Source organism: Henckelia pumila, chromosome 4 (genome assembly GCF_033568475.1).
Source record: "Henckelia pumila isolate YLH828 chromosome 4, ASM3356847v2, whole genome shotgun sequence".
Lineage (NCBI taxonomy): Eukaryota > Viridiplantae > Streptophyta > Magnoliopsida > Lamiales > Gesneriaceae > Henckelia > Henckelia pumila.
In genome coordinates this window covers 32,042,811-32,070,230 of record NC_133123.1, presented here as the reverse complement: position 1 = coordinate 32,070,230, position 27,420 = coordinate 32,042,811, and the positions used below count along the sequence as shown (strand labels likewise).

Below are 27,420 nucleotides of genomic sequence, written 5' to 3'. Positions count from 1 at the left end.
AAATTCTAATTTTTCAAAATAAACCATTTTCTTACAATGACATAAAAAAATTAATTGGAAAAAAAAATTGACAAATGTAATGATCGATAAAATTTCAATATAAAATTGTTCCGAGAAACTTACAAAATATAAATATATCGACTTGTTCATGACCTTTTTTTTTTGGAAAAAAAAACACGACTTAAAAAAAATAAAAAAAACGACAATAAAGAGGTTGTTGTCAAGGCTCAAGATATTTGTTATTCGACAATGTTATATATGAAGTTACACTCAAAGAAGAAAAAAATATTTGAAAAAAGATATTAATTGATGAAGATGTGATTAATTACTTTGTTCTTATCACAAAATTTTTTTCCCATATGCATACTTTTTGTAAATTTCTTCAACATATGTGTTTTAGATTGATCGATGACATTTATTTTTGTAAATATTTATATAACAGAGAGTTTACTAATCATATTCAAATCTTTTGCATCACGTACAACAATACTAGGTGATAATTTTTGTTGAGTGTAATAATATTTGTCACTGCTTGAGCGATCGAACTATGATGCTTGACCTGCTGTGCGGTTCAAAAGATTTGAGTTGCACCATTTCCACTAGTTATAGCTTTTGGTAAAACGGCAAGCGCTCGGTCCTGCAATTGGTATCAAAGCCAAGATCGTGAGTTCGATTCTCTTTGATTGGAAGGAATGAAATTATTGAAAGAGAGATTGTTTGGTGCAATATTTGTCCCTACTTGGTAGGGCGATTATACCATGGCGCTTGAACTGCTGTGCGATTTAAAAGATTTGAGTTATACCATTTCCACCAGTTATAACTTTTGGTAAAACAACTAACGTCCGGTCCTACAACTTTGTTACGTGATGCGTCATCATTATTATTTCCCTGAAAATTGGGTCAATTTGTTATTTTTCCCCCCTTTCAAAGCTTAGTATGAACAAAATTTTTGGTAATTTACATTGAAATCTCAATTTTGGTATCTTTGATCTCTGTCTATTTGTCAACCACCGTAGTAGCTAGGAATAGAACATTGATCATGGATTCTGAATCTTTTGTTCACATAATATAATCATGTGAGTTCAATATGATTTTAAGAAATAATCTTTGGATATTATCTATTTTATTTCAGATTTTAATTTTACTCATTTGGATTTTCATTCGTGTTCTCCGACTTCAAAGTTTCGATATTTCACGTGCAACGCATGTGCACTTTTCTAGTTTAATTAATAAATTTATAAGTTAGCCATTTTTTTTTTCACTTTGGTTGAGATTATAAGATTATTTATACGCGCGAAAAAACTAGCTCCATCAATCATAGCATGATCATCACAATCATTCATAAAATTAAACAAAACATGATAAATAAAATCAGGAGTATCACTAACGTAAGAATAAATAATCAAAATAATAAGTGTGTCACATATTAAAATTACCTTTATATCTAAGTGACATTGAAAATGATGTTCGAATAATATACATATATATATATATATATATTATGAAAATTACCGTTATATCTAACTGACATGGAAATTATGTTTGATACATATATAATTCGAAATATAAAGTTTTATTCGGTGCTATTCCTCAACACAACGTATTTAACAAATTTTTTTTTATAAAAAATAACACCTCCTCCTCGAAACCAACTCAAAATTTACCCTAAAACGAATTTTTTTGTATGAATTGATCACACTTTTCATTTTATCACGGCCATTTTAAAAAACAACATGACAATAATATCATTAGTACTACTCGTTCAGTCACACACATTATATGTGTAAGATAATATACGAATAATATATGACAATATCATAATATATAAATATTTAAAAAGTATTTCGATATAAATAAAATTTACTATATATGACAAAACAAATATTCCGAAACATTATATTTTTCTCACAAATTGTTTGACTTTGACATTATAGAAATAACCCCAAACGATAATTCTAGCAAATTTATAATAGTAAAGGTATCAACATGACAGCATAGGCATTGGAGGTTAGCACTCATTATTACACCAACAATCTTCAATTTAAAAGACTGGAATTCTCCCATGATAGTTCTTTGGTTCTGTTTCATGGTTTAATTCTGTCATCTGCTGTAATAGATACACACATAAATTGCACTAACAATGTCATTACCAGCATTTGCCTTACATAAATACAAAATAAAGACAGCATTAGGAAAACATAAACGGAATGAGCCTCAGCATCCTTCAAGATCGCGCCATCTGAGATAAACGAGCCCAGCACGATAATGTGTGTAAGCTCCAGCCACAACCATTATATGGAAAAGTTGGTGACTGTGCCCGGCAATATCGAATTTTCCAGGCATCCACCTCTCTGGCACTCTCGTTGCATAGACGAGCGCTCCGATCCCATAGAATGTGCCCATCAAGGCTTCGCAAACTGTTGTATGGACCGCCTCCGGCTGGTTCCAGAACAAAATGATCTTGTGTAGAATCGGTGCTACACCTGATAAACTCATCCCAGCGAACAGCATGGTTCGAAAGCTACGGTACTCAGGGTTTTGGAAAACCGGAAGAAGGGATACCAATATGGTACCTATACCCAAAATTGTGATGAATCCTATGTACAGGTTGCAGAAGAGAGGATAGCACATGAATGAATAATAGACAAGGGGGTAAAAGGAGGTCGTTATAAGGGCTGATATTCCTGCATAATCAAATCTAAGCAGGATGCAGGATAAGCGTTCGGAGTGGCAACAGAGCAAGTGGCATGCACTGCTTGCTAACAAGCAAAACATTGCTCCGCACATGAAGGCGAAGAATGGCCACCGTGTGATTGGCCTTGATATCAATGGTGCTACTATGTTTGCCACATCATCCTTCATGCTACTCTGCAAAAGATTGAGCGATAGGATATGTTTTTACGTGTTCTGGAAGACGTATAACGTAATGAATAATTTTCAATGTCAAGCAAACGGAGACTCTACATTATGGCTTCACTAATGACAACTTCGCATGTATGAAAATGATTAGTCCAACTCCATAAAAATTCATATCATATCCATACAAAACTATTATCAAATCCTTGACACAAACTAATGTAGGACAGGAATATTAACTTCTGGTCTTTTGAACTTGAACCTAGGAAATTGTTGACATTGATTTCAACGAATCACGCCTGTTCACAACCACCATTTTGCGAAAATAACAGATGGAAAACGAGTAAACCATGTGACAGAGAACAGTGAATTGGATAAAGGAACTGAGAAATACCAGAACACAAGTATCGGTGTGGTTAATGTGGGAAAGGCGTTCTGGTAAACAGTTGCTGAGAAGTTCCACGATATGCCAATCAGTCAAGGATGGTATCAAGTCCATGGTATGCAAGGAAGTTTTCAACCCCTTTCGAAGCCTTTGAAAATCGGACATGTGTGGCAAGTATTGGATACAAGTAGTAAGCTCCATTTGTAATTGGTGAAAGTCGGCTTTTTTTAGCACGTTGGGTAAGTTATGTAGATCCACAACCTTTGGAACCATCATAGCAGTATAAATGGTCAGGGAAAGGAACAAGAAGAACCCTACCAAGTGCCTGCAGATGATGAATAATGTTGCCAAGTTCAATATGTGTGTATAAATCACCAAGTTAAATAAAAAAATATATAAATGGTCCTTGTGAAAATCACCATTGCACGGGGGACAGATATGTAGTCAAAGCAGTGACTTCTGATAAGGTAAAGTATCTTTTGCTTATGATTTTCACGATATTTATCAAACTCATGCAAATTTTTGAAGCCTTCACTTTTAAGTTAGAGATACTCCTTGATCAATACTTGATACAAAACAGTGGCCACAGATCAAGTGACCATACCAGGTGCACCACATTATTACAGAGTAAATACCCCACTAATCCTTTAGAAGTCACCTTGCATTCTCAGGTACCGTCGCTCTGTCTTAAATACTACTTGTCAGCGCATATTTTTGAGATGAACCATGCGAAAGAACAGTTCTAGTAGCTGTTCCTTATTATTTCAAAACTCAAATTCTTGTTCTTGAACAGGGTGCATCAAACCATGCATAATCAGTTTCTTAACTAGTGTTAGTTTTTATTTTAAAAAAAAAAAAGAAAAAAGAAAAAAACAGTCATGCCCCCAGTACTCGAACTCGAGACTGTATCATGAAAACCTAACATGTATAGGCTTGAAGTGCACGTGATCACACCAACAATGGACGTTAGTTCTTGAAGGAGCATTGAATTGAGTAGGGCAATAGATTGTGGTCACAACAAGATTTATGGCACTTAAATACTTCGTGTCATCTTTGAGCTACCCACAAACTCTCAACAATTCCTGAACTTTGTTTACTTCACCCATTGACGAAAATATTCACGACCACACAATCACGACCACTATTCCACCTGCCCATTTTGTGAGTCCCCTGTCCCAAATGAAAAAAAATGAAAGCTTTAAAATGAGTTTACAATGGGCTACAATTGACTTCTATAGCAACTTGGTTACTTGGTGGAACCCCGCGAAATAAGCGCTATGCAGCACAAAGTGCTAGCCAGACCATCAGTGGCTAGAGGATATGAGATCTTGCGTGGCCATTAGTGACCTTTTCCAGTAAACAAACTAATTCTTACAGGCCAAGATGTTAAATACTCCTCCTAAGCTTATTACCAAGCAAATTTCCAAATACCTACAATAAGATCTCTACCTTGACACCCTCTCATCACTTATTCACAACTGTAAAATGGTCATAATCAAGCATACAGCCTGAGAAAAAGGAGAAAGTTGAAAAATCAAATACAAAATCTTATGACATTATATGTGAAAAGTGAGAGAGAATTCAAATGTCACAAAACAAATGGCATCTTTACACAACCAAAATGACCAAATCACAGAACAAAGTCGCACTTTTTTCCCACAGAAACAAAGATTAATGAATGGGAGCAAAGCAGAAAAGAAATGCTTACGTCCAAACATTGAGGGTCTCATTGTGAATGGTAAAAACACTGAGCAAGGCCTGCTTCAATGGCCAATCGGACCTGTAATGGCCCAGAATATACTCGTTGTCTTTCAAATACCCAGGCAAAGAATGGTACTCCACCAACTGGTACTTCACTTTCTTCCACAATCTTTTCCCTTTCCCTTCTCTTGATTGAGAAGAAATGTTCTCATTCTCATTTGATTCACAGCAAGACTTCAATCCACAGTTCCTTTGGTTCTTACCCATTCTCTGCTTAGTCCACCAATCATCATACACAACGTAAGCATAAATACACAAAATTATCGAAAATTTTACACCAAGAAATTATTTTTCAGATCGTAACTCCAGATGGGCAGTCAAGAAATTCGCCTCTTTTTTCATGCATGCGTATGTATGAACCATAATGTGTGTATAAAATGCAGTGACATAGAATTACCTGAATAGAATAAGCAATCCACCGCTAGGAAACGACCAAGAAATGTTGTTGATTGTTGAAATGCATAAAAGACCATATATATTTATAAGAGCATTTCTTGGTCTTCTCAACGAATCTAACAAGAATTGGAGGCTAATTTATGAGTCAACAAAAACAAGGGAGGAAGTAGATTCGGGGCCTACTCAAGCCGCCATTAATGTGTGACAAGAGGCAAAATCTAGTGGACAATATTGTTTATTGCTGTATTTCTTTCTCTTTCTTTCATAGGTGACAAAAAAAATTACATAATTCATCGATAGAAAAGATGGAGAGACGAAGAAAAAGAGATGTCTTGGGTCGATGCGGAGATGTTGATAAAAAAAAAAATTTTTTTGGGCAAACTTGAAATTGCAATCTTCTTGTTCTTTGAGAATGGCACCACCTGCAGGATTAACCGAGCGTGTCCTTTGTGGCAAAGAATTATTCTCTCAATTGATCCAAACAAGGTTCTCTAATTAAAAGCACAAAGTGTTAAAGAAACATGAAAATTAATTAAGCATTAAGAATTATAGATTTAAGCATGTTTAATCACAATTTATAAAATTCTTAACATAATTTTAATTATTTCAAGCCAAAATGATACACAACATTGACGTGAAAAAAAAATATAATTATATACGTTTATTTTTAATGATAGTGTGTTTTGGCTAGCTTTTTCCGAGGTTTAGTTAACAATGAAATCAAGCATGAAACTATATATTTAGATTAATGATGATCATTGGATCTACTACGAAAATAATATCTCAGTTATTGAATCTCGTTAACTCTTTTTAGAATATAAGTTCCAATTAGCCTACAGTTTAAAGTAATTTATAATTTTTTTACTGACCAAAGTAAATGTAATTCAACTAGATTATTTACATAAAATAATTTTAGCATTTATTATATCATTCACTTATCTTTATTGTTGGTTACATTAATTTATATTATATCCAATTTTTTTACAACATAAGAATAGTTTTAATTAAAAGGTTTGGGCTTTCTAAAAAAAATTAAACTAGATAGTTTGAAACTTTGAAATGGATTTGCCAATTTTAATCAAGTCAAACTCGAACGTAATAATACTCTCATCGGATCAGGTGTGTAATTGAGTTTTTCATGTTATGCTTTTATTATTTCAAAATCTTTTTACTTCTGTATTTTTCCAACAATTTTGTTATTAATTCATTTTCTCCATATCATATTTTATCTTCTTCTTCTTCTTTTTTTTTGGCTTGTTTTATGATTCACGTTGCATTGGGGCAGTCGTTATTTTATGATTTTATCAGTGCGCAAAAACAAAAATACCACAATTTTGACGGTCAAAATTTGTGATTTTTTAACATTTTCTTTTCTATATTGTTAAATATATATATTTTATATACTAGTAAAAGTCACGTGCGATGCACGTTGGAATATATTTTGTTGTCGTTAAATATTGTTAAATAAGTTAATTGAGATGAGAAGATATTAATACGCAGTTAATAAATAATTTTCATGGTAATAATATATACTTTAATTTGAAAAAAAAACTATTACATGTCTTAGTGATATAATCAATATAATCTTCGACATGCAACTAATAATAATATTTGCAACATTTTCGAACAATGTAACACTTGCAGTTTCAATGTTTGTATTATTTACGATCATAATTATTTTACATTCATATTAACAGTTTAGAATAAGACATTATCAATAATTCATGTAAGCTTATAAATATAAGTGTTACGTTTATTGTAGTTTTACATTAATAAAATAATGATATTGAAACTTATGTAATTATTATAGCTCGATCGAGTTTTTTATTTTTTTATTAATCTTGAAAAATTATTACATGTTTCGTACCATGAATTCGTCTTATTTTCTATCTCATGTATGTATGATTTATTCTTTATTTGTTAATAAGTGAGATATGTTAATCAAATTATATTAAATATGATTTTAATTTTCTATGTTATATGTTGATCACTTATTTTGTGAACACTATTGATTTATGAAAAAAAAAATTGGTATAGATAATGCATTCTAAACCTTAATTTAAATTATTGCGTCAAATATTTTTTTCTTTTATATTTGAGATTTTTCTCTCTTTAACGATTTTTCATATCATGTGGTACTCTATGAAAGAATCATTATTATCATCATTTTTAATAACAATTCTTGTGATACTATCTTCATCAATCATTTTTATTTTTCTATCGTTATTATTTAATCAGACGGTCTATTTTTATGCTAAAAATATTTACTTGTAAAGAATAACAATAATTTCATCATTCTCATCTGCATTCTGGTAGTTATTATCTTCCATTACTTGTATATCAGTATCGTTAACGATCAATATATTTGTTGGACATCCTCTTTTTTTTATTTATTTCTCGTTTTTTGAAATCTACTGATCTTTTTTTGCTTACAATGCTCTCATTGCTGAAATTTTTGATTGAATTTTGAATGTCTTTAATTACAAATGTTAACATTCCATATTTTATCTCAATTGTTTTGTTGCATATTTTTTTTTATTCATATGATTGAAAATTTGCATCAATGTAATTTTTACAGTATCTTTAATTTAATGTAAGACGTGTCATCCATAATTTTTCTAGACTTCTTTTTTTTATGTTATTACCTAACTCGTGGTAGATTGATTAATGCATATATATTTTCAAACTTCAATTAATAATATTTAAATAATATCAATCTTATAGTTTTGCTAAAAACAATTGAAGATATTCATCTCCAAATCTTGTAAAAATATTCCTTCGTTAATTGCAACATCATCTCATAAAATATTAATTGTTATAGTTTTTAGATTTTTTGAGGAGGAAAAATAGTTAATTTTTTAAATTTTAACTTTTACATATATGATATTTGTGTGTTGGTTTGTTTTTTATTTATTATTTTGGATTAAAACTTGAATCTACATGAATTGATTTATTTCAACATCGATGTGTAATTTAATTTATATTGATAAGATCGAACACGGTGTGTAGAGGGGGGTGAATACACACTTTAAAACAGTTTAGTTGAAGCATTTTATCAAACTACCTAAACTGAATTTGACCAAGAGTAGTTTACCTATCCAAACTGAAGATCGCTCAACTGCTACAGTGCCGAAACTGCTAATGTACCAGTTTCGCACCAAATTCAGTTTACCAAGATCAGTTTAGTAAAATTCATTTAGCTCCAGAAAAGGTACAAAAACAGTACAAAAGTATTTTAACGGCTCTATTTTTGTGTCTAACGGCTATATCACTCTTGGAGCCTATAAATACAACATCTTGGAGTTCCAACATAAGTTATTGAAGGAGATTCAAAGCATGAGCAGCCTACTTGAAGAAATCAGCTAGTTGAGAGCAAAGTCAAAGGTGTGAAGAACACATCAAAATTCTTGAGCGTGAAAATTCAAGTTCTTCACACCCAACTCACTCACATATAAAAGAGATATGTATTTCATAGATTAGTTGAGTGAGAGTCTTTACACAAAGACGTTAAATATTGTGTTTGTAGTCTTGGCATAAAGACGTAAAACTATATGCGGATTGTGAGGTTGCGGCCTACAGTCGAGTGGTGGCTAGGAGTTCTAAGATAGGCAATGGTAAGTCCTAGTCTTGGATTGGGTTTGTACAAATGGCTTGTATAAATCAAAGTCTTTTAGTGGATTCTTCCGAGGAGGAAGAAGGGGTGACGTAGGAGTTGTTGAAATCTCCGAACATCCATAAACAAATCTGAGTCTCTTTATTTCTTGCATTTATTCATTGCTACTGTTTTAGATTGCATTGTTGAAGCATTTTATGTGTTTGATAAAATGCTTCAACTAAACTGTTTTCATCTATCAACTTGTGTAGTGACCCTTACCCGGATCACCTACTAACAGAACTTAGGCATGCAATTTAACTTACTTAAACAGATATCAGAATAAAACTGCGGAAACCATATACATTATACAATCCCAAGTAAAGGAATCTGTACTTAATCCAAATAATATACAACCAAATCGAATAGCTGTATCAACCTCAAAACAACAGAAATAAAACCTAGACGAAGCTCCAGCTGGTCAACCACTGACTAGCCCCTCCTGGATCCACCCTCCTCATCCAATCGCAAACCTGCCCCATGGAATAGGGTGTCCAGAAACACAGAATACGAGACATGAGCATAAAATGCTCAGTACGAGAGTATGATTATACATGCATGCAAAGTGAACTCCCTATAAACTTGAGGTCAAGGATCAGATAACAGAGACAGACCGGGCCCTGGTATGTAGCACGCTGTGCCGTCACTTCAGGAGGTGGCTCCCATACCATAATACCAGTGGATATGCCGGACCCAAATCGATGGAAGTCCAACCACTAACAGGATAGAGAAAAACCCTACTAACAGACATCTCGAAGGAGATAGCTCAGTATGCAAATGAATGCAGCATAAATCAATGACATATAAATCATGCAGTCACATAATAAATGCATACTCAGTCAGGATATCTCGAACAGTACTTCCGTACCTCAAATCTAGGCAAGTGCTATCAGCCCTAGGTCCACGCCTATAATCCGCGCTACACTGCCAAATGATACTACTATCATTAAAGTGTTCTAAAAGCCTTAACTAAGCTATTGCATACTCTTAAATATTTATAGGAAGCAAAAGCTATACCTTCGTCCGTCGTTAGCCCTTTGATGTCGATGCCTCCAGAACTTGGGCACAACTCCGCTACGACTTCCGAATGCCTCGCCGACTGCCGGGTCAAGCCTAGGAAGGCTAGAACAACTCTAATAGACTAGAAAGGAGAGGGAAATACTCGGAATTGGCAATTGGAAATGAAGCCTCGACCCTCTATTTATAGAAAACGATCGGAATTTCCGATCCTCGATCGGAATGTCCGAACCTCGATCGGAATGTCCGATCCTGCCATCGGAGCTTCCGAAGATCCTGATCTGCCACGTGTCAAAATATCACTTGTTGAATCCGGATAGGGGTGATCGGAGCTTCCGATCCTGATCGGAGCTTCCGATCTAACCACACGTCATGAATGACGTAATATCATCGGTGCCTCCGATCGCTCATCGGAGCTTCCGATCCTGTTCGGAGCTTCCGATCATGCCTTCAGAGCTTCCGATCCGTCCGATACCCAATTTTTAATTAGCATTAATCCTTTAATTACTCAATTAGGATACGGGCTACTACATTCTCCCCCACTTAAGATATTTCGTCCTCGAAATCAGATCTTAAGTACTGAATGCAATACAGAAATCAGAAACATTCTTTATTCAAATCAAACGTTTACAGAGTTTGCAACTGAATACAACTTAAGAATGAAATCAAAACAACTCAGGATGGTCTTCACACATCCTGTCCTCAAGCTCCCAAGTAGCTTCCTCAGTGCCTCGGCGCTGCCACTGAACTAAAACCAAAGGAATGACTTTGTTCCGTAAAACCTTATCCTTATAATCCAGGATACGAATAGGTTTCTCAACATAGGTCAAATCCTTATTCACCTGAACCTCAGACCGCTGCAGAATATGAGATTCATCCACCACATACCGTCGCAACAGAGATACGTGGAACACGTCGTGAATACTGGATAGATGCGGTGGCAAAGCTAGTCGATAAGCCAAATCGCCAATGCTCTCCAAGATCTCAAACGGACCGATAAACCTGGGAGACAACTTTTCCTTAAGGCCGAATCTGAGAATCTTGCGGAAAGGTGATACTCTCAGAAACACTTTCTCCCCGATATCGAACTGCAAAGGCCTACGCTTGATATTAGCATAGCTGGCCTGATGATCCTGTGCAGTCTTAATCCGTTTCTTAATCTGATCAACAATGTCTATCGCCTGCTGGATAAACTCTGGTCCCTCAGCCTGTCTCTCCCCCACTTCTTCCCAAAAGAGTGGAGTACGACAACGTCGCCCGTACAACGCCTCAAAAGGTGCCATCCCAATGCTAGTATGATAGCTGTTGTTGTACGCGAACTCGATCAATGACAAATGATCCTGCCAGGCTGAACCAAAATCCATGACGCACGCTCTAAGCATATCCTCCAAAGTACGGATAGTGCGCTCCGACTGACCATCAGTCTCCGGATGATAGGCAGTACTCAAACTGAGAGTAGTACCCATCGCACGCTGAACACTCCCCCAGAATCTAGAAGTAAACCTGGGATCCCGATCGCTGACAATGCTCACAGGCACTCCATGAAGTCGAACGATCTTCTGAATGTACAACCGTGCCATACGATCCACATTGTACTCTCGGCTATAGGCAATGAAATGCGCTGACTTGGTGAGTCGATCCACCACAACCCAGATAGCATCACAGTTCCTTGGGGATACCGGCAAATGGGTCACAAAGTCCATTGTGATAAACTCCCATTTCCATTCAGGAATAGGCAGACTGTGAAGCAATCCTCCAGGTCGTCGGTGCTCTGCCTTGACCTGTTGACACACCAAACATCTCGAAACAAACTGATAAACACTGCGTTTCATTTCCTTCCACCAGAAACGAGTACGTAGATCCTTGTACATCTTGTTGCTCCCAGGATGAATACTCAACTTAGTGCGATGTGCCTGAGACAAAATCTCCTCTCGCAACTCTTCATCCTGCGGAATCACAAGCCTACCAGACAAACACAGAAAGCCATCTGACTGATAATGAAATCCAGACGAGCTACCCTCGTTAGCTAGACGAGCTAAACGCTGGGTCTTCGAATCAGACATTTGAGCATCTCAAATCCGCGAATACAAAGTTGGCTCAGATAATATCGCAAACATCTGGATACTCTGCATACCTTTCTTATGCTTGAAGGTATATCCTGAAGTACAACAGTCACTGATCGCACTAGACATCGAACAAGTCTGAAGTGCGGATAGTCGCACCTTGCGACTCAAAGCATCAGCGGTGAGATTAGCAGCTCCCAGATGGTACTTTATCTCGCAATCATAGTCCTTAAGCAAGTCCATCCAACGTCTCTGCCTCATGTTCAACTCCGCCTGAGTGAACAAATACTTGAGACTCTTATGGTCGGTGAAGATCTCAAATTTCTCGCCATACAGATAATGACGCCAGATCTTCAAAGCGAACACAATGGCTGCTAACTCCAAATCATGGACTGGATAGTTGTTCTCATGAAGCTTCAGCTGTCTAGAAGCGTATGCGATCACATGCCCATTCTGAGTCAGGACACAACCTAACCCCTGAAGAGAAGCATCCGTGTATACCACATACCCTCCAGATCCTGACGGTAATGCCAACACCGGCGCAGAAGTCAACCGCCGTCGAAGCTCACAGAAATTCTCCTCACACTCGGAGGACCACTCGAAATTCACACCCTTGCGGGTAAGCTGCGTCAAAGGTCGAGTTAGTTGAGAGAAGTTCAGAATGAAGCGACGATAATACCCTGCTAGACCTAAAAAACTACGGATCTCAGCAACTGTCGTCGGACGCGACCAATTAAGTACCGCTTCAATCTTGCTTGGATCAACAGAAATCCTCTCCCTGGATATGATATGGCCAAGAAAGACCACTCTATCCATCCAGAACTCACACTTGCTCAGCTTGACGTACAACTGCTCATCTCGAAGAGTCTGCAGTACCAATCGTAAGTGAGAAACATGCTCTTCCGTATTACGCAAATATACCAAGAAGTCGTCAATGAAGACCACGACAAACTTGTCCAAATACTCCCTGAAGACACGGTTCATCAAATCCATGAATATAGCCGGCGCATTAGTCAAACCAAATGGCATCACTAGGAACTCGTAATGCCCATAGCGATTACGAAATGCAGTCTTGGCTACGTCCTGATCACGGACTCTTAACTGATGATACCCAGATCTCAAGTCAATCTTGGAGTAAACTGACGTGCCCTGCAGCTGATCAAACAAGTCATCAATACGAGGCAACGGATACTTGTTCTTCACAGTGACTCGATTCAGCTGCCGATAGTCAATGCACAACCGCATCGACCCATCCTTCTTCTTCACGAATAGAACAGGAGCTCCCCAAGGAGATACACTAGGACGAATGTATCCCTTGTCCAAAAGATCCTATAGCTGATTCTTCAACTCACTCATCTCTGACGGAGCCAGATGATACGGTGCTCGAGAAATAGGTGAAGTACCCGGCATCAACTCTATGCCAAACTCGACTTCCCTAGCAGGAGGAAAACCCGGAATCTCATCAGGAAATACATCTGGAAATTCATCCACAACAGGAATGCTCTCTATCCCAATACTCTCAGCGGACAAATCAACTGCATAGATAAGGTAGCCTTCCCCGCCAGACTCTAGAGCTCGACAGGCTCTCAAAGCTGATACCAAAGGCATCGGGGGTCGCGCTCCCTCACCATAGAAAAACCAGCTCTCACTCCCCTCCGGATGAAAGCGTACTAATCTCTGATAGCATTCCACTGAAGCTCGATAGGTAGTCAACATATTTATTCCCAGAATGCAATCAAAGTCGTCCATCGCCAGGACCATGAGATTCGCTAACAGAATGTTTCCTTCGAACTCTAAAGGGCAACCCATCACTAGACGCTTAGCCAAACCAGATTGGCCCGTCGGAGTAGAAACAGACATCACTACGTCTAGTGCAATGCATGGTAACTTATGCCTCTTAACAAAACGTGCAGAAATGAAGGAATGAGATGCACCAGTGTCAATAAGTACAAGAGCAGGTATACCATAAAGCAGAAATGTACCTGCGATGACTTTCTCATTCTCCTCCACTGCCTGATCATGCCTCAAGGCAAACACCTGGCCAGAAGCTCGTGGCCTCAAATGAGAACTCCCAGCAGGTTGTCCCTGCGACCTCTGCTGAACGGTGGTCTGAGAACCAGATCCTGAACCAGAACCAGAACCGCCTCCCCCAGACAGTGGACAATCCCTCCGGATATGACCAGTCTCTGCACAACGAAAACAAGCTCCAGAAGCTCTGCGGCACTTGTCGGATGGATGGTTCTTCCCACAGTGATCACACTTGTCCTTCTTACCGAAACGGACAACACCTCCAGAACCAGAGGAAGAAGTAGATCCAGACTTCTTGAAAGATTGGGCACGGGGACCCAAAGAACTAGCAGGCCTCGATTGAGGAAAAGACCTATTTCGCCGAATGCTGTCCTCCGCCTGGTGACAACGGCTCACCAAACCCTCATAGGACATGTCATCGCCAACCACCACACGGTCATGGATCTCAGGGTTAAGGCCCTGAAGGAACAGATTATACTTCATCTCTGAGCTATCAGCAATCTGGGGGCAATAGGATAGCAGATCAAAGAACCTCTGCTGATACTCATCGATAGACATGGCTCCCTGTCGCAGACTCAGTAGCTCACCTGCCTTCGACTGACGGAGTGCAGGAGGAAAATACCGCTTTTGGAAAGCTGTGCGGAACTCGGCCCAGGTGGCCATTCCTCTCGCCGCAATAAAGGGTGCAGAAGTAAACCTCCACCACCTACGGGCTCGCCCATCCAGAAGATAGCCAAGGGTCTCCATCTTCTGCTCCTTGGTGCAATGGAAAGTCTGAAAAGTCGTCTCCATGCGGTCTAACCAATTCTTCGCATCCTCCGGAGACTCACCTCCAACTAAGGGCTTAGGACCCATAGCTAAGAATCGACGCACAGTGAAACGCTCGTCGTCATGATGACGATGACGCCGTTCTCGACGATGCTCTCGGTCGGCATCACCCCAACGCCCACCAATACTGCCATGAGAACTCTGGTCATCACGATTTGTCATCTACAAAAATACCTCATGATGAGACTAAATCCCAAGAATACTTTTTGCATGCTCTGATACCATAAATGTAGTGACCCTTACCCGGATCACCTACTAACAGAACTTAGGCATGCAATTTAACTTACTTAAACAGATATCATAATAAAACTGCGGAAACCATATACATTATACAATCCCAAGTAAAGGAATATGTACTTAATCCAAATAATATACAACCAAATCGAATAGCTGTATCAACCTCAAAACAACAGAAATAAAACCTAGACGAAGCTCCATGAAACGACCCTAACTCTAAAATTATTAAATAAATATGCAGAATTTTTTTTTTATACTTACTAAATAAAATATGTACATATATGCCCATACATATATGCACAGAATAAAAAGAGTTAAAATAAATAAATAAATAAATAACTTAAATAAAAATTGCATTCTTTAAATAAAATAAATATCTGAGTCAAACATTTAATTAAAAATACTGCATAAGAAAAATGATGTAAAATTTGCATGCACTGAAATATTCAAATAAAATATTCAAAACTCACAACCACTGAAAAATAATATAAAATGTGTAACGTGCTGACATAATCAAAAACATGCAATGTGACTCAGACATCTATCACGGTCACGGGGTCACTGCATGTCCGCTCATACATCCTCGCCTCCGGTGGGTACAACCTCATCCTCAACGTAATCACCTGCACCATACCAGTGTAGTGAGCCTAGAGGCCCAACATGCTAACATAACAAGGGTTTAAAATAATTTAAAACACTTAAATATTAATACATAACATATACATGAATGATCATGCTTAAAAATATCATGGCATAAACATAACTTATTTTAACTTAAATAACATAGACATACATAATTCATAACATTGTTGAGCAATGTAATTTTTCTAACATCGCATGGTTGTATCCGTAGTGTAACCTTAAATCATACATTAAATACTGATCAGCGTGGAAACCAACGTACATGGCGGTGACGAATCACCTCTTAAATTGGCAGTAAACTGCCCTTCAATAGTTCACATATGGGGACGAATCCCCCTTAAATTGTCACACTACTTCAACTTCCAACATAAAAATATTTTATTATTGCTCAACCTTAAACATTTAATTATGCATAAAATTATTTCATGAATGCATGTACTTAAATAAAATGTGTGTCCTTCATATATATTTAATTTAATTTCTTACTAACATATAAATATTAAAATAACTTCAATGCATAAAAATAATTAAATATATAATCAGGACACATGCAAATTTCTCATTGATGGTCCTGGACTGCTGGCCCTAACACTCAAGCCCAATTACTTAAATCTAGCCCAATAACATACTTAAGCCCAATAAAATTGTTCTAAGCCCACCTAAAACAATTTAAAGCCCATAAAACATTCTAGGCCCAATAACAACTTAAACTGGCCCAATGGGCCCAAAACCCATAGACTGGCCCAATAACTTTTCATGGGCTCAAAAGCCCATAAAATTAATGGACTAACTTACTTAAAATTTTAAAATCCCAAATAAAATTATTTGGGAGTCCAAATAATTTTATTTCTAATTAATTGGCCCAAAAACCAATTAATTCATTAAATACTTTAAAAATAAAAAGACTCGAGCCCGGTCCACCGAACCCGGACCCGGACCCACTTAACCCGACCCACTACCCTACTGACCCGACCCGGACCACATACCCGACCCGGACCCAACTGAAAACCCTAGAACCCGACACCCTAGCCCCTTCTCGGCTGCGGCCGTGAGCAGCAGCCACTCCGTGGCTGCTGCCGGCCTGCTCCGGCCGCCCCTGGCCGGAGCGCCGCCGCCCAGACGTAGCCCACGTATGGGCGGACCTGACCTGACCCAGCCCCAGCCCCCATGCAGCCCCACGCACCGAGCCGTGGCCCTCTTTCTCGAAACCCTAGACTGCGACCCCCTCGGCCGTGCTGCAGTAATGGCTTCCCTGGGCTTCGAGCCACTCGAGTCCAGACACACCTAGGACACCCTAGGGACCCTAGCCAGCAGATAGAACGCACCCATGGCATCAAAACGTGTACATGAATCATGAAAACAAGTAACCTTGGGCATAAACCGAACACTCGAACCATTTTCTGAAAAAAAAAAATTGAAAGTTTTGATGCATACACAATCCACACAATATAATATTTGATAGGTACAAAAAAATGGAAGAAAATCATGCCTTTCACCGAAAATGAAGAGAAAAACGGGAGTGGGACGACTCCGGGACGACGAACGATGAACAACCCTTCGAAACTTACAGAAGTCGAGCAATGGAGTCACCTTGGCTTTGGTTCGAGGAAGAAGATGAAGATGGAGGAGAGGGAGGCGGCTAAGAGCTTTTGGTCGATGGGTTTTGGGGTAGATTAGGTTAGAGTTTTATTTTAATTAAAATAGGTTTTAGGATAATTAAAAGTTTTAAATATAAAACATAAAATTTTTAAAACTCTAAATAAAAGTTAAAATCTGATAATTTAAGTTAAACATATAAAAATCCCGAAATTATAAATTTAGGGAATTTTAAAAATACTAAAAAGTCAATATTTTGGCTTATTTTGAATAAAAATGGACTCCTAAAATTATATAAAATTAAAAACTAAGAATTTTGAGATAATAAAACTCAAAATAATATTTTAGGGCTCTAAAAAGGCTCATGAAATTAATTGGCTAGAAAGTTGTCATCTCGTCCGTCCACGGTCCCGTCTACGCGATAAAATAATTAAAATACTAAAAATCATAAAAATCACTAATTATGGGTTAAATGCTTAAAAAAATAAATTAAATCAATGCACAAATAATTCACATAATTATTTAACCCATAAATCTAAAATTTAAATAATTAAATATCCTAATTATGCATGCGGATTTACGTATTTAAAATACCGGGTGTTACAATTCTCCCCCCCTTAAATTGAATTTCGTCCTCGAAATTAAAGTACTTACCCGAACAACTCCGGGTAGCGAGTCCTCATATCTGCCTCGGTCTCCCAAGTAGCTTCCTTCTCCGAGTGATTCAGCCACTGGACTCTGACCATCGGTATGACCCGCGTCCTAAGCCTCCGCTCCTCCCTTGCCAAGATCCGCACTGGCCTCTCCTCATACACTAGATCTGGTGGCAACTGTAAGGGCTCGAAATCCAACACATGCGACGGGTTGGAGACATATCTCCGAAGCATGGATACATGGAAAACGTTGTGCACTGCCGCTAGCCCCGGTGGTAGAGCTAAACGGTAGGCCAACGTGCCAACTCTCTCCAAGATCTCGAATGGCCCTATATACCTCGGATTAAGCTTGCCTCTCCGGCCAAAATGCACTACTCCCTTCATAGGTGACACCTTCAGGAATACGTGATCACCTACAGCGAACTCCAAATCTCGTCGTCTGGCATCTGCATAACTCTTCTGACGACTCTGAGCAGTCCTCATCCGATCTCGAATCTGAGTCACTATGTCAGCTGTCTGCTGCACAATCTCAGGACCCAGTAAAATCCGCTCACCAACCTCATCCCAATGCACAGGGGATCTGCATCTCCTCCCATACAATGCTGCATAAGGAGCCATACCTATAGACGACTGAAAACTGTTGTTATAGGTAAACTCCACTAATGGCAGCCTAGTCTCCCAAGAGCCCCGAAAATCAATGACACAAGCTCTCAGAAGATCCTCGAGAACCTGGATCACCCTCTCAGACTGACCATCTGTCTGGGGATGAAATGCTGTACTGAACAAAAGCCTCGTCCCCAAAGCCGTGTGCAGACTCTTCCAAAACGCAGATGTGAATTTCGGATCTCTGTCTGGCACAATAGACACTGGTATGCCATGCAGTCTAACAATCTCTCTGATGTAAATCTCTGCATACTGTGTCAAAGAATAAGTAGTCCTCACCGGCAAGAAATGAGCTGACTTGGTGAGTCTATCCACAATCACCCAAATCGCTGTGCAACCTCTGGCACTCCTCGGTAAGCCAACCACAAAGTCCATCGTAATATTCTCCCATTTCTATTCCGGAATAGGAAGAGGTCTAAGAAGTCCTGCTGGACGCTGATGCTCTGCCTTGACTTGCTAACAAGTCAAGCACTCTGACACCACTCTCCCGATGTCACTCTTCATCCCGGGCCACCAATACAATAGCTGCAAATCTTTGTACATCTTCGTACTTCCGGGGTGAATGGAGTACGGAGATGTGTGAGCCTCTGCTAAAATCTCAGCTCTCAACTGATCGACGTTCGGTACCCACATCCTACCACGGTACTGAACGATACCATCCTCCACTGTATACAAGAGGTTACCTCTAGCCTCATCTCTCTGTCTCCATCGCTGCAACTCCTCATCAGTAGACTGTCCCTCCCTAATCCGATCTCGCAGAACTGGCTGCACCGTCAACACTGACAAGCTCGGTGCATGGCCACTCGGATAACACTCCAAGCCAAATCTCTGAATCTCGCTCTGTAGTGGTAACTGTACGGTCAAACATGATACCACTGACGACTTCCGACTCAAAGCATCGGCCACTACATTAGCTTTACCCGGATGGTAGCTAATGTCACAGTCATAGTCCTTCACCAACTCCAACCATCTGCGCTGTCTCATGTTCAACTCCTTCTGTGTGAAGAAGTACTTGAGACTCTTGTGGTCTGTGAAAATCTTGCACTTCTCTCCATACAGATAGTGCCTCCAGATTTTCAAAGCGAAAACCACTACTGCTAACTCCAAGTCATGCGTCGGATAATTCTGCTCATGAATCTTCAGCTGCCTCGACGCGTACGCAATAACCTTACCACACTGCATAAGCACTGCGCCTAAACCTAGTTTAGACGCGTCGGTGTACACCACTAACTCCTCGTGTGGTACTGTCATCGCTAACACTGGTGCAGTAGTGAGTGCTTCCTTCAGCTGATCGAAGCTCCTCTGACAGTCTGAACTCCAGATAAACTTCGCATTCTTCTTGGTCAAGGAAGTCAAGGGTACTGCAATAGAGGAAAAACCCTTGATGAACTTCCTATAATACCCTGCCAAACCCAAGAAACTGCGAATCTCTGAAGAATTCTTCGGAATACCCCAATTCTGCACAGCCTCAACCTTAGACTGATCAACTGCAATCCCATCTCTCGAAATAATGTGGCCAATAAATGTCACCTGCTCAAGCCAAAACTAGCACTTGCTGAACTTGGCATACAACCGATGCTCCCTCAAAGTCTGCAAGGCTGTCTGAAGATGCTGTCTATGCTCCTCGATACTCCTAGAATAGATCAAAATATCATCAATAAAGACTATGATGAACTGATCTAAATACGGCTGAAAGACTCGGTTCATGAGATCCATGAAAATCGCTGGAGCATTGGTCATCCCAAACGGCATCACTAAGAATTCGTAATGCCCATATCATGTCCTGAAAGCAGTCTTGGACACATCTGTATCTCTGACACGCAACTGATGATAACCAGATCGCAGATCGATCTTGGAGAACACTGAAGCTCCCTGCAACTGGTCAAATAAATCCTCTATCCTTGGCAGTGGATACTTGTTCTTCAATGTGACCCTGTTGAGCTCTCGGTAATCGATGCACAGTCTCATACTGCCATCCTTCTTCTTCACAAATTACACCGGAGCTCCCCACGGAGAAAAGCTAGGACGAACAAAGCCTTTCTCTAACAACTCCTGAATCTGCTCCTTCAACTCTTTCATCTCGGTAGGAGCAAGTCTGTACGGTGCCTTAGAGATAGGCACGGTGTCTGGCACTAAGTCGATGCTGAACTCCACCTCTCTCACTGGTGGAATTCCGGCAACATCCTCCGGAAAGACATCCGAAAAGTCACGAACCACCTCTATCTCTGATAATGATCTGCTAGATGGCTCTGAAGTCGTGACAATACTCGCTAGAAACCCCTGGCAACCCCATCTCAACAACTTCCTCGCCTGAATAAGATATATCACCTGAGGCATATCACTGCTCTGAGATGCATGAAAAGTGAACGGGTCGCATACTGTAGGTCTCACTGACACTGATCTCCGACGAAAATCAATCGAAGCTCCATTGACTGTCAACCAGTCCATGCCCAAAATCAAATCGAATCCACTCAATGGCAAAACCACCACATCTGCTCAAATGGAGTGTCCCTGCAGCTCCAACTCCAGTCCTCGAATAACCTTCGAGGTAGAAATAATCTGCCCTGACGGCATAGTAACATCATACCCACTGTCAATACTCTCAGGTGTGATGCCTACCCGCCTGATAAACTCCAGGGAGATAAACGAATGCGTAGCCCCTGATAGCAACGCAAACGTGGAGTTGCCTCCAACTAGAATTCTCCCTGCACGCAGAAAATTCCCAACAGTTTCATACCACTACTAAATTTTCCCCAACGAGTCACTACTAATTCTTAATTCTAATCACAAGTAAAACATGCTTCCTATTCTAACATGCAGTTAAATAACCCAAATAACAATAATTCCAAATTAAAGACTAAATTTTAACCAAAGGAAAATTATTAAAAGTTAGGGGTAAGATATACCGGTGATCAAGGAGGTGTCTGGATCTACCTCCTCGGCCTGCATCACAAACACCCTACCAGCGGTGTTCTTCTTCCTCGGGCAGTTAGCTATCTGATGCCCTGGCTCCCTACAGTGGTAGCAAACTCCTGCTCCCAATAGACAAGGTCCCGAATGCATCTTCTGGCACTTCGGGCAAGTAGGATAAGCTATGGCATTAGGGGCCCCGCCCCTCTGCTGCTGCGGCCTCTGCTGCTGTGGCCTCTGCTGTGGATTCGGGCCCTTAGCCGGCCCTGTAAACTGCTTCTTCGCAGGAGGCTGCGAAGATGGTCGCTGATACCCAGCCTGAAACTGCCTCTTCCCCTGCTGCTCTCTCTGAATCTCTCTCCGACCCTCCTCGGAACGCAGGGCTCTACTGACTGCAGACTCATAAGTAAGGACGTCTGCCATGCGAACATCATGCTTGATATCCGCCCTCAAACCCTCCACAAACTGCCTCAACTTCTCTGGTGGACTATCTGAAATCAGAGGCACAAAGCGACAGCCCCTCTCAAACTGACTCACGTACTCGACCACTGTCTTGTCCCCCTGACGGAGACTCATAAACTCCCGGATCATGCGACTGCGCACATCCTCTGTGAAGTACTTGGCGTAGAAGATACGCCTAAACTCTGTCCACGTCAGTGTAGGAAGGTGAACTCCCCTGGCAGCACCCTCCCACCAAAGCGCTGCGTCACCCCTCAGCATGTACGTCGCACAGTTCACCCTGTCGGTGTCTGTGATCCCCATATAAGCAAAGATGGACTCCAGAGAGCGAATCCATCCCTCGGCCACCAAAGGATCGGTGGTACCAACAAACTCCTTGGGTCCCTTCTTCTGGAACCTCTCAGCAACTTCCTCCTCATGGGACAACCTGGGACGCGTAGCCTGCTGCTCTAACAGAGCAGTAATCCCTGCCATCATATTCGCATTGGCCTGCTCCAATGCTGCTAGAGGGTTCTGCGGAGGTGGAGGTATAGGTGGAGATCCCCCACGTCTGTTCATCGGTCTGGGAGGCATTCTGCACCACCACATATTTCTTTACGTAAATCGTCATGCATAACTAAGTTGTTTAAAATTAATGCTAACTTAAATTCTAAAAATTAAATCATGCTATAAACACTTAAAACTTACAGACCGGTAGCGTGGATTTCTGAGCTCGCATAGCAGTAATGACCCCTCCAAGAACCGTGCTCTGATACCAACTGAAACGACCCTAACTCTAAAATTATTAAATAAATATGCGGAAAATTTTTTTTTTTTATACTTACTAAATAAAATATGTACATATATGCACAGAATAAAAAGAGTTAAAATAAATAAATAAATAAATAACTTAAATAAAAATTGCATTCTTTAAATAAAATAAATATCTGAGTCAAACATTTAATTAAAAATACTGCATAAGAAAAATGATGTAAAATTTGCATGCACTGAAATATTCAAATAAAATATTCAAAACTCACAACCACTGAAAAATAATATAAAATGTGTAACGTGCTGACATAATCAAAAACATGTAATGTGACTCAGACATCTATCACGGTCACGGGGTCACTGCATGTCCGCTCATACATCCTCGCCTCCGGTGGGTACAACCTCATCCTCAACGTAATCACCTGCACCATGCCAGTGTAGTGAGCCTAGAGGCCCAACATGCTAACATAACAAGGGTTTAAAATAATTTAAAACACTTAAATATTAATACATAACATATACATGAATGATCATGCTTAAAAATATCATGGCATAAACATAACTTAAATTAACTTAAATAACATAGACATACATAATTCATAACATTGTTGAGCAAGGTAATTTTTCTAACATCGCATGGTTGTATCCGTAGTGTAACCTTAAATCATACATTAAATACTGATCAGCGTGGAAACCAACGTACGTGGCGGTGACGAATCACCTCTTAAATTGGCAGTAAACTACCCTTCAATAGTTCACATATGGGGACGAATCCCCCTTAAATTGTCACACTACTTCAACTTCCAACATAAAAATATTTTATTATTGCTCAACCTTAAACATTTAATTATGCATAAAATTATTTCATGAATGCATGTACTTAAATAAAATGTGTGTCCTTCATATATATTTAATTTAATTTCTTACTAACATATAAATATTAAAATAACTTCAATGCATAAAAATAATTAAATATATAATCAGGACACATGCAAATTTCTCATTGATGGTCCTGGACTGCTGGCCCTAACACTCAAGCCCAATTACTTAAATCTAGCCCAATAACATACTTAAGCCCAATAAAATTGTTCTAAGCCCACCTAAAACAATTTAAAGCCCATAAAACATTCTAGGCCCAATAACAACTTAAACTGGCCCAATGGGCCCAAAACCCATAGACTGGCCCAATAACTTTTCATGGGCTCAAAAGCCCATAAAATTAATGGACTAACTTACTTAAAATTTTAAAAGCCCAAATAAAATTATTTGGGAGTTCAAATAATTTTATTTCTAATTAATTGGCCCAAAAACCAATTAATTCATTAAATACTTTAAAAATAAAAAGACTCGAGCCCGGCCCACCGAACCCGGACCCGGACCCACTTAACCCGACCCACTACCCTACTGACCCGACCCGGACCACATACCCGACCCGGACCCAACTGAAAACCCTAGAACCCGACACCCTAGCCCCTTCTCGGCTGCGGCCGTGAGCAGCAGCCACTCCGTGGCTGCTGCCGGCCTGCTCCGGCCGCCCCTGGCCGGAGCGCCGCCGCCCAGAAGTAGCCCACGTATGGGCGGACCTGACCTGACCCAGCCCCAGCCCCCATGCAGCCCCACGCACCGAGCCGTGGCCCTCTTTCTCGAAACCCTAGACTGCGACCCCCTCGGCCGTGCTGCAGTAATGGCTTCCATGGGCTCGTTTGGCTCGAGCCATTTGAGCCACTCGAGTCCAGACACACCTAGGAAACCCTAGGGACCCTAGCCAGCAGATAGAACGCACCCATGGCATCAAAACGTGTACATGAATCATGAAAACAAGTAACCTTGGGCATAAACCGAACACTCGAACCATTTTCTGAAAAAAAAAAAAAATTGAAAGTTTTGATGCATACACAATCCACACAATATAATATCTGATAGGTACAAAAAAATGGAAGAAAATCATGCCTTTCACCGAAAATGAAGAGAAAAACGGGCGTGGGACGACTCCGGGACGACGAACGATGAACAACCCTTCGAAACTTACAGAAGTCGAGCTATGGAGTCACCTTGGCTTTGGTTCGAGGAAGAAGATGAAGATGGAGGAGAGGGAGGAGGCTAAGAGCTTTTGGTCGATGGGTTTTGGGGTAGATTAGGTTAGAGTTTTATTTTAATTAAAATAGGTTTTAGGATAATTAAAAGTTTTAAATATAAAACATAAAATTTTTAAAACTCTAAATAAAAGTTAAAATCTGATAATTTAAGTTAAACATATGAAAATCCCGAAATTATAAATTTAGGGAATTTTAAAAATACTAAAAAGTCAATATTTTGGCTTATTTTGAATAAAAATGGACTCCTAAAATTATATAAAATTAAATACTAAGAATTTTGAGATAATAAAACTCAAAATAATATTTTAGGGCTCTAAAAAGGCTCATGAAATTAATTGGCTAGAAAGTTGTCATCTCGTCCGTCCACGGTCCCGTCTACGCGATAAAATAATTAAAATACTAAAAATCATAAAAATCACTAATTATGGGTTAAATGCTTAAAAAAATAAATTAAATCAATGCACAAATAATTCACATAATTATTTAACCCATAAATCTAAAATTTAAATAATTAAATATCCTAATTATGCATGCGGATTTACGTATTTAAAATACCGGGTGTTACACTCCAACTGGTCAACCACTGACTAGCCCCTCCTGGATCCACCCTCCTCATCCAATCGCAAACCTGCCCCATGAAATAGGGTGTCCAGAAACACAGAGTACAAGACGTGAGCATAAAACGCTCAGTACGAGAGTATGAGTATACATGCATGCAAAGTGAACTTCCTATAAACTTGAGGTCAAGGATCAGATAACAGAGACAGACCGGGCCTTGGTATGTAGAACGCTGTGCCGTCGCTTCAGGAGGTGGCTCCCATACCATAATACCAGTGGATATGCCGGACCCAAATCGATGGAAGTCCAACCACTAACAGGATAGGGAAAAACCCTACTAACAGACATCTCGAAGGAGATAGCTCAGTATGCAAATGAATGCAGCATAAATCAATGACATATAAATAATGCAGTCTCATAATACATGCATACTCAGTCAGGATATCTCGAACAGTACTTCCGTACCTCAAATCTAGGCAAGTGCTATCAGCCCTAGGTCCACGCCTATAATCCGCGCTACACTGCCAAATGATACTACTATTATTAAAGTGATCTAAAAGCCTTAACTAAGCTATTGCATACTCCTAAATATTTATAGGAAGCAAAAGCTATACCTTCGTCCGTCGTTAGCCCTTTGATGTCGATGCCTCCAGAACTTGGGCACAACTTCGCTACGAGTTCCGAACGCCTCGCCGACCGCCGGGTCAAGCCTAGGAAGGCTAGAACAACTTGAATAGACTAGAAAGGAGAGGGAAATACTCGGAATTGGCAATTGGAAATGAAGCATCGGCCCTCTATTTATAGGCAGCGATCGGAACTTTCGATCCTCGATTGGAACGTCCGATCCTGCCATCGGAGATTCCGAAGATCCTGATCTGCCACGTGTCAAAATATCACTTGTTGACTCCGGATAGGGGTGATCGGAGCTTTCGATCTAACCACACGTCATGAATGGCGTAATATCATCGGTGCCTCCGATCGCTCATCGGAGCTTCCGATCCTGTTCGGAGCTTCCGATCGTGCCTTCGGAGCTTCCGATCCGTCCGATACCCAATTTATTTAATTAGCATTAATCCTTTAATTACTCAATTAGGGTACGGGCTACTACAACTTGCATCCTTTTAAAATGATTTACAAAATGATAAATTAGTTTCTACGAAGGATTATTTCGAGTGTCTTCCGCTTGGTTTGAAAACTAAACTCGATTTAATTCATCGATGCTAAATATTTCAAGAACCGAGCTATTGTAGCTCAAGAAATGTTTTAAAGTGTATATTCACCCCCCTCTACACACCGTGTTCGATCCTATCATATATATATATATATATATATATTAATAACGTTTAAAAATCTAATATTTTGTTATATTTATGAACTTATGATATAATTATTTAGTTCAATAAGTCCTTACGCAAATTAAAATACATAAAAAATTTTGTTGGAAAAATACGTCATTCGATCTGCAAACAAATAAAAACTAAAGTATTTTGGTGTTTCAATCTTTTAGAAAACTGGATAAGTATTTAATTTAATTAAAATTTTTGTGAAAAAAATATGTTCACTTTATCTACAAGAAGATAAAAACTAAAATATTTTGGTAATTCAATCTTTTTGAAAACTCGAACCTTATATAATATGCACACATTGTCAATTTTGACTTTTTCATAATAATTATTTTTTTACAAAAGTATTCTCATAAAATTTATCAAGTGTGTACTAATCAAGAACTTGTTATATTTATGAATTTATGATATAATTATTTAGTTCAATAGGTCCTTACTCAAATTAAAATACATAAGATATTTTGTCGAAAAAATATGTCATTCCATCTGCAAAAAAATAAAAACTAAAGTATTTTGGTGTTTCAATC

At 39.3% G+C, this 27,420-nt stretch overlaps 1 protein-coding gene across 1 annotated transcript; it reads right to left on the bottom strand.

The window, feature by feature from the left end:
- Nucleotides 1-1,910: 1,910 nt before the first annotated feature.
- Nucleotides 1,911-5,736, bottom strand: LOC140866113 (heptahelical transmembrane protein 4-like). Its single transcript, XM_073271011.1, has 4 exons — nt 5,400-5,736; nt 4,950-5,212; nt 3,251-3,566; nt 1,911-2,868 (listed from the first exon to the last, which is right to left on the bottom strand). The coding sequence occupies exons 2-4, from the start codon at nt 5,207-5,209 to the stop codon at nt 2,215-2,217; spliced, it is 1,230 nt and encodes a 409-aa protein (XP_073127112.1). The 5' UTR covers nt 5,210-5,212; nt 5,400-5,736; the 3' UTR covers nt 1,911-2,214.
- Nucleotides 5,737-27,420: the final 21,684 nt, after the last annotated feature.

Coding starts and splice junctions, on each gene's coding strand:
- LOC140866113 (XM_073271011.1), bottom strand. CDS start 5,209: ATGGGTAAGAACCAAAGGAACTGTGGATTGAAGTCTTGCTGTGAATCA. Junction 3,567..4,949: donor GAGACCCTCAATGTTTGGAC/GTAAGCATTTCT, acceptor CATCATCTGCAG/GCACTTGGTAGGGTTCTTCT. Junction 2,869..3,250: donor ACACCGATACTTGTGTTCTG/GTATTTCTCAGT, acceptor AATCTTTTGCAG/AGTAGCATGAAGGATGATGT.